Raw genomic sequence first — 8642 nt, 5'->3', positions numbered from 1 at the left:
CCATTTTAACTGAGGTGAGATAATATCTTATTGTAGTTTGATTTGCATTTCTGATGATTAGTGATGTTGAGCAATTTTCTATATACCTGTTTGCCATTTTTATGTCTTCTTTCGAGAAATGTCTGTTCAGATCTTTTGCCCACTTTTAAATCAGATTTTTTTTTTTTTTTTGCTATTGAGTTGTTTGAGCTCCTTATATATTCTGGTTAATTCCTTGTCAGACAGGTAGTTTGCAAATGTTTTTGCCATTCTGTGAGTTGTCTCTTTGTTTCCTTTGCTGTACAGAAGCTTTTTATCTTAATATGATTCCATTTGTCCATTTTTGCTTTGGTTGCCTATGCTTTTGAGGTCTCACTCAAATCTTTGCCCAATGTCCTGGAGTGTTTCCCCAATGTTTTCTTCTAGTAGTTTCAGTGTCAAGCCTCATATTTCAATCTTTAATCTATTTTGATTTGACTTTTGTATATGGTGAGAGATAGGGGGCTAGTTTCATTCTTCTGCATATAGATATCCAGTTTTCCCAGTACCATTTATTGAGGAGACTGTCCTTTCCCCAGTGAGCATTGTTGACACCTTTGTCAAAAATGAGTCGACTGTAAATGCATGAATTTATTTCTGCGTTCTCTATTCTGTTCCATGGGTCTATGTGTCTATTTTTATGCCAGTGTTCTTTTGGTTACTATAACTTTGTCATATAATTTGAAGTCAGGTAACATGATTCCTCCAGGTTTGTTCTTTTTTGCTCAGGATGGCTTTGTCTATTCTGGGTACTTTGTGGTTCCATATAAATTTTAGGATTTATTTTTTATTTCTGTGAAGAATGTTATTGGCATTTTGATAGGACTGCCTTGAATCTGTAGATTGCTTTGGGTAGTATGGACATTTTAATGATATTGATTCTTCCAATCTCTGACCATGAAATATTTTTCCTTTTTATTGTGCCCTCTTCAATTTATTTCATTACTGTTTTATAGTTTTCATTGTAGAGATCTTTCACTTCTTTGGTTTATTCTTAGGTATTTTATTTTAGGTTTGATTATTTTAGAGTTATAAATGACACTGGGTCAGATATCTTTATGTTTGAAGATGCTTCCATATTTGGATTGTTTCCACAGAACTCTTTCCTAGAAATGTTTTTTCTAGGTTTTAAAGGCTGTAATTATTTTTAGGCTCCTGGCATATTGACACCCACCTATGAAGAATCTTCATGACCCACAACCAGGGTTTAACCCAGTGCCCTAGTCACTCCATGACTGTTTGATGAATAGACAAATGACTGAAACATGACCTCATACTTTGTTCCTCCAGCTGGGAATTCCTTAATTCAGTCCCTTGCATCTGGGGTGGGGGGGCTTTGTGCCACCTTCCACAGCATCGGCAAGTCTACCCTGTCCATGAGATTAGAGCAACTGAGGAAGCACAGAGTTTTAGCTCTGTAGGAAGGAATGGGGCTTGAGAGTCCATGCACAGATCAGTTCTTACGAGACGGGACCAGCTAAGAATAGCCCTGGGTTGACACACACCCCTTTCCTCACACTCACAGGAGAAACCATTTCCCCACAAGAAGCCAGAAGAAGTCATGAGTTGAGAGCTGAGACTTATAGCTCAGAGATGCTATTCTTGGATATCCTGAGCCCCTGTGGTCACCAGGGACCCTGAGTTGTGTAACACTCAGCACGGCCACATCACTATGCTTAAAAATTTCCCTCCTCACCCCCGGATTCCATTTCCTCATCCGCCAGAGCTGCCTATAAAGAGAAGGGGAGATGGCTTCAGACTCCAGAAGGACACAGGCAGCAGCAAGTGCCCAGTCCGCTCTTGGCTTTGCTGACACTTGAGCCCACATCCCATCATCTGCTCTGAATCATGAAGGTCTCCATGGCTGCTGCTGCCATCCTTCTCTGCACCATGGCTCTCTTCAACCAGGTCTTCTCTGCACCATGTGAGTCTGTGTGGTTGTTGCGGGCGTCCCCACTCTCTGGCCAGGATTAGACCACATCAGTCCTTTCTTGTGGCCTGAGAGCCCCCATGAGAAAATAGAGAACTTCTGACAGGGCTACAAAACCTCTTGGTCTTTCTCTTCAAGACATTTATTTCATCTCTATTCGTCTCTAAGGGGTCTTAGCTCTCCTAGTGCCCGGGTCTGAGAGTCAAGGCACGGGTAGAGGAGTTACAGTCCTTTGTACAGACAGAAAAACAGGATTCTGAACAACTGAGTTAGCAAGAGGCAGAGTCCAGGTCCGGTTGCTTCCTAGTGGTGCCATTCATTCACCTGCCCACCCTAGGTCTCCCAGGAGCTCTGTCCCTTGGATGTCATATGGGAGGTGTCTGGGGATTCTCTTTTGCTGGGTTATGGCTTCTTAAACAAGATACAATTCCCTGAAGAGAGATTAGATATAAGGAGAGTCTTTCAGAATATCTGGATCACAGAGAGAGCAAGCGAGCCCACTGTGAAGAGTCAAAGGAAAGGAGAATAGAGACAGAAACAAGACAGAGACAGGGACATTTCTGGGCAAAAATGTCTAGTTGTCTCCCAGTGACCTGGTCTCCCTTCCTCACCCTCTCAGGAATCAGAAGCTGGCTTGCCTTTTCTTCTGAACTATGGACTCAGGCTCATCTGTTCCTTTCCTCCACAGTTGGTGCCGACACCCCGACTGCCTGCTGCTTCTCCTATACCTCCCGGCAGATTCCACGCAAATTCGTAGTTGACTATTTTGAGACCAGCAGCCAGTGCGCCAAGCCAGGTGTCATGTAAGTACCAGTCTTCCTGCCCAATTCTGGGGTGCCAGGGAGGGTCTAGGCTGGGGGCTGAGACAGGCTAGAAGAGCCATCCTGGAAAGTCCCAGCCTTTTAAGGCCTGTCAAGTATACAGGACCCAGGTCTCTGAGGTGTGACCCAACTTGGGGAATGAGGAGAGGATGTTACAGAGTCGGAGAGGGCCGCCCCAGCCCAGAGGGAAGGGACGGGAAGAAGGAGGCAGCAGGATCCTCTGAGGGCCCCACTCTTTGGAATGAGACAGGCAGAGGCTTCCTGAGAAAGTGGGCAGGTCCTGAGCTGCCCAGGACAGACAGTGGGATGAAGGGGCCACAGTGGACCCAGGATCCCCCTGCTGGGTTGCTCAGTGTTTAATCCTTCCGCCCTTCTCCACAGCTTCCTAACCAGGAGAGACCGACAGATCTGTGCTGACCCCAGTGAGGCCTGGGTCCAGGAATACATCAATGACCTGGAGCTGAATGCCTGAGTGGCCTGGGAGCAGCGAGGAACCCAGTGACCTCAGTGGGCCCGGTGGGGAGCAGGGGCCCGAGCCTCGGAAATATCCCTGTAACCTCCACAGCTACCTCTCCTGTGGGCTGGTTGTTGCCAAACAGCCACACTCTGGGACTCTTCTTAACTTAAATTTTAATTTATTTATATTATTTAGTTTTTATAATTTATTTTTGATATCACACTGTGTTTGTGACTGTTTGCTCTGAAAGATCCTGAGACACCTCCTTTGCCACCCCTTCCCCTCCCTCTTTGCTCACACTGTGGTTGGTGACAATTGAATGGCTGCCATCAGCTTGTCCTAGGCAGACATGGCACCAAAGCCACCAAACTGACAAATATGTATTGGATGCTTTTGTTCAGCACTGTGATTAGCCCAGGGAAATAATAAAGATGCTATTTTTAAAAGTAAACCAGCATTGAGTTTGGTTTTGTTTTTCTGCAAATGTGAATCAGAATCACTGGTTAAGAGGAATAAACAGGCTAAGAACAGGAAGACATGAAATGGAGGGAAACTGGGGGAGAGGGAAGGGGGCTACCACAGTCACTCTACTCCACATGGCAGCACAGTTACGGAACATCGGAACTACGAATATTGTATAAGTCAAATGCCAATGCACATGCTCTAGGAAAATTCACTATTCAGATGGATGCCATTAAGCACAGTATTCTGTAGTGCATATTTATGATAAATCAAGCTTTCTTAATAACAGTTGCTCACATTTTTGAGCACGCTAGGCTGAATGCTTTTTAGGCATTGTCCATTCAATCCTGCAATGCAATAGTCCAGCATAGGTACTATTAATATCCTCACCGGACAGAAAAGAACCCCAGGGCTCAGAAGGGTTAGGCAACTCAGCCAAGATCAACAGCAAGTTAAATGGTACAACTGAGTTTCAAAACTAGACTTTTATTTAACTACAGAGTATACTCTTAGCAACTCTTATTTCCCCAAACATGATCCACTTATACTCAAATCATAAGCAACGATTGTCTAAACCATTCACATCAGAATCTCTAGGTTTGGACCTGGGAATCTATATTTTTACCACACTTATCAGGTGTTCCACAGCATGTCAATGACCGAGAACCTCTGAATTAGTCAGTGGATTCACCATTCTTTTCCAAATGTGGTACATATCTGTCTAAGGTAACAGGTATATTGTACACTATTTCTCTAGAATCTATGCTCCACAAAATAACTGGCTAATGTTAGAGAAGGAAAAGACAGCTAGCCTCTATGTGGAGCAGGAGACTGTTTATATTATAGTTTTACTGTGAAGGGTCAGTTATTTAATAGATGGATTTCTTAAGCTGTAAGTACAAGAAATGTACACTGAGCTAGGGTCATTATGCAGGAAAAAAAAATTCCAAAGACTTGTATGAAAACCAGATATGTATCAATTTTTATGAACCATGACGATTTTATTGTTTAAAATGACCTAATTTTTGTATTCAAAATTGTATAGAATTGTGGAGATCAAAGTCTTTAAAGTGTAATTAAACAACACTGTTCAGCAAATATAAAAATGCACATGCCATTTGATCTACATACAAATGGACCTGACCCATTTCTAGGAATCTATTTTACAGAAACACTACCAAAGGATAGGAACATGTAGACACAAGGATATTCTTTGCATGGTTGGTAAAAAAGCAAACAAATGGAAATAGTCATCAGTCAGGGAGTAAATTAGTAGAGAATTAAGATGCCCATCAATTGAATATTCTGCACTCAGTAAAAAAGGATAACACAGCTATATCTATGGAAAGTGTCCATAACGTTACATGCAAAAGGTATGTCTATTTACATTTAGTACATGCATGTATGCTCTACATATATGCCACAGAAGCATCTGTATAGAATATTTTTATATTTATTTTAAGAAGCTATTTATATATATTTACGTAGGCGGGTATTCAGAAAGATACAAAGCAAATAGCTAACTGTAGTTTCTTAGCAGAAATGAGATTTTATTTTTTTAGGAATAGACATTTTTCCTTTTTATTTTCTGCACTTTAAAAAATTTGATTTACTTTTCAGTGAACTTACATTGCTTACCTCTCTGGTCTCATCTTGCCCTTCCCTTTGGTGGGTGATATTCCATCTGTTGGAACCACTTTCTGGTTGGGATTCTGAATTGACACAGCGGAGACATAGCTCAGCCTGGCTTGCAGAGTTGTGATGCCACGATGGCTTTTGGAGCATGAGGGCAAAGCAACGAACAAGTCCTCTTGACCAAAACACACACACACACACACCCCTACCCCTTTTCCCATGCAACATTTTACAATCCCCTTCCATTACAAAGGGCCCCATTCCCCCACCATTACCACCCACACCCCTGATAAGTATGAAGGTACTACCAGGAAAGAGGGAGTAGCAGCCTTTGTCCCCAGAGAAGCAGTGAAGGTGTTATCATTTCTAATTTATTGGCTTTCAGAAAAAAATCTCGGGACATACAAAATTTGCCTGCAGGCACTGAACTGTTCCTCAAAGTCCAGAAACCCAAAGCTAAGTAAGAAGCTGAACCATGCCCAACATTCCCTAAATCCAAGTGTGAACAGAGTAAATTGAACAAAGACCCCTGTTAGGGAACAGGCAGAATGGAGACTGAATCGCTGGCCAGTTCCTAGGGCCTTTCAGGGTCTGAGACTCGACTGAGACCCTCGCTCAGCCTCTCTGGCAGTTGTCAGCTCTTCTCCTCCCTGGGGGAGCGTCCTCCATGGACACATCTGAGATGGGCAGTGGGGAGGATCTGCGGTGTGGGCTGCTGTCTTCCTGTCTGTGTCAATTAGCCTGGGGTTGCTTTAGGTATTGGGCAATCGATGGCTGTGTGGGGCCAGTCTTGTGGTTTCCTTGGCAATGTAACTCCCCTCTCATGCTTGCAGGCTTCTTTCTGTTTGCTTCTGATCAATTCCCTGGGCTAGGTAACCAGAGGCAGAGAGGTTTTCTAGTCATATATTTTGCATTTTTACTGTGGTTGGGAATGCACATATCCTAACACAGGCCTCCAGCTGTAGTCACCCTTACACATCCCAGACCCCTGTGAGAGGACCCTGCCTCCATCTTGGCCCCTGTGGAGGTGATGAATATTTGACCTTTGGTCCAAAGACACAACCTCCCTGCACCTTCATAAAGAGCTGATTGTCTGCTTTAAGGAAGATAATATTTCATAGAGTGAAGGGGTGAGGGGGGAGCAACATTTGGATCCCAAGTTTATCTCCTGTTAGGTCTCTCACCTCCCCATCTCTGCTCACACTAACTTTATCTTAGAGTCATAAATCCTGCATTTACAGCCCTTTGAGAGTCCAGGTTACTGAGTTCTCCAACCGCAGGCTGGAAAGGCCTTTTTCAGCAAAGCTGAATTTTTTCCTTTTCTGATTTCAGATGGGCCCATTTCAAAGTAGCCTAAACTGTTTCTTAAAGGACCTTACTAAGAAGTAACTACTCAATTCCAACATTCCAAATCTTCCCCATCAAATTCCTTAATGCTGTAGCCTTAGTATTTGGCACAGGGCCTGAGCACCAAACACGACAGATCACAGCTGACCAGCAGCTGCATCTTGCAATGGTGGTTCTCCGACAGTCAGTGCTCACGCCGCACTGTGAACATCTCTTAGGAACATGCTAGAAATGCAACTTCTAAGCTCCTTTCCCCAGCTTTAGGCAGTGGGGCCCAGAAATCTGCACCGAACCTCTGAATAACTCTGATACACACCCAAGTTTAAAAACCACGTCCATGTAACGAGGGCCTCGCCAAATGGCTTCCTGTTTTCAGTTCAGCCAATTCCCCAGGTCAGTCTGGGGCTGTGACAGACCCTGCATCTCGGCACAGACACAGATCTCTGCACATCTCAGGGTGCTGGCAGTTTCGAGAAGGAAAACAAACTAGCTAACCAAACACAAAAAGGCTTAAATAAATGCACCAGGTGGCTCCAAACTGTAGGGTGCTGCGGGGGGCTCTGGCTCCAGGCCAGGCTGGATGCAGCCCCCGTGTGGTATCCCCCCGGGCCCTGTTTGCTTCTCTTTCTGACCTGCTTACCATCCGAGAGGCCCAGGGAGGCTGCCGGCACCTGCTAGTGTTACGTGGATCCTTATTCATTTCCTGCAGAGAAGAGTGAGTCTTGTCCCCAGTGGGGGAAAAAAAGTCACTAGGTTCTTTCGGATTTGACGGACTTAGGAACCCAATTCTTAACCAATCACTGTGGTTATAAGAATGAGTTTCACTGATCTGCACAAGTTAATCAAGGCACACCTTTGAATCTGAGGGTTGGATAAATTGTACATAAAGTCTGAGAACTGTGGGGAAGGGTGGCTTCCCCAAAGGAAATGTGGGTTTCTGGCATTAGGAAGGATGGGGAATAGATGCTAGTCAGGAAAAACGTTCGCACTATAATGTGTTTGCTTTTTTCTGTTGATTTTTTTCGTGATGCATAAAAAGCACTAATACTTCGCACGCGATGAACGTTTCTTCTCGTTTGCTGTCTAGATTAGAAACTGTTCATCTTCCACCTTCCTGAATTACTTAATTTTTTAAGAAAAGTTGCTAACTTGTGTTATTTCCTCTTGCCCTGTAAATGACTATTGCCGAAATCCGAGGCTAAAAAAACATTAAGCTCTTCATGATGTCAAGGTAACCACCAAAAAATGGGGCTACACAGCACTCTAGAGCATGCCAAGAGGGTAGAACTGGCCCTGCCACAAGCCGCCCACCCTCTTTCATATAAGCCGAAGCCCAGGAGCCAGAGGAGGTGGAGGATGAGAGAACTGCTAGAATAATGAGTCATCAATAGGGATTGTCCATATTAGGAAGAAAGGGGAGTCCTTTAATATTGGATAGACAAAGGGGTGGACAAGAGGGGACACCTCATACTTGCAGCTTCTATTTCCTTTCTTTCCTGGAAACAGCACCCACAAAAAAATTTTTTTGACGACATGCCCAGACACTGGATGGGTCCTGATTAAAATGAGCCAATTTGCAACTTGGGTTTTTCAAACTTATCATTATAACATGAGCATTTCTCATGTCACTGCATTTTTTGTGAACACTCCCTAATGACCAATCAAGTGAAGATACCATAGTTTTCTTAGCCATTTCCATATAATGGGTCACTTAAATTTTCAATTGCTGGAAATACGCTGGGGACCAATTGTCCTTATGCTTAGACCTGTTTTCCATATTTGAATTGATTTATATAGGGAATAGATTCCTAGACATGGACTTTCTTGGTCAAAGGCTAAGCACATTTTAAGGTTCTTTATGCTTATCAGCACCCATATCAAACACATCTTTACGTCCTCTGCTTAGTGCACATTGGAGGCTTAACGAGCAGGCATCTGAAATCTGGCTGGGCTCTCACTGCCTGTAGCCCAG

At 43.8% G+C, this 8642-nt stretch overlaps 1 protein-coding gene across 1 annotated transcript; it reads left to right on the top strand.

The window, feature by feature from the left end:
- The first annotated feature begins 1756 nt into the window (after window positions 1-1756).
- Window positions 1757-3677, top strand: LOC123620358 (C-C motif chemokine 3-like). The gene is made up of 3 exons (XM_045525522.1): window positions 1757-1942; window positions 2637-2751; window positions 3151-3677. Exons 1-3 carry the CDS (start codon window positions 1867-1869, stop codon window positions 3239-3241), a joined length of 282 nt encoding a protein of 93 aa, XP_045381478.1. The 5' UTR covers window positions 1757-1866; the 3' UTR covers window positions 3242-3677.
- Window positions 3678-8642: the final 4965 nt, after the last annotated feature.

This window comes from Lemur catta, chromosome 15 (assembly GCF_020740605.2).
Source record: "Lemur catta isolate mLemCat1 chromosome 15, mLemCat1.pri, whole genome shotgun sequence".
Lineage (NCBI taxonomy): Eukaryota > Metazoa > Chordata > Mammalia > Primates > Lemuridae > Lemur > Lemur catta.
The sequence above is the reverse complement of the archived record's forward strand: the minus strand, read 5'-3'. Positions and strand labels throughout refer to the sequence as shown.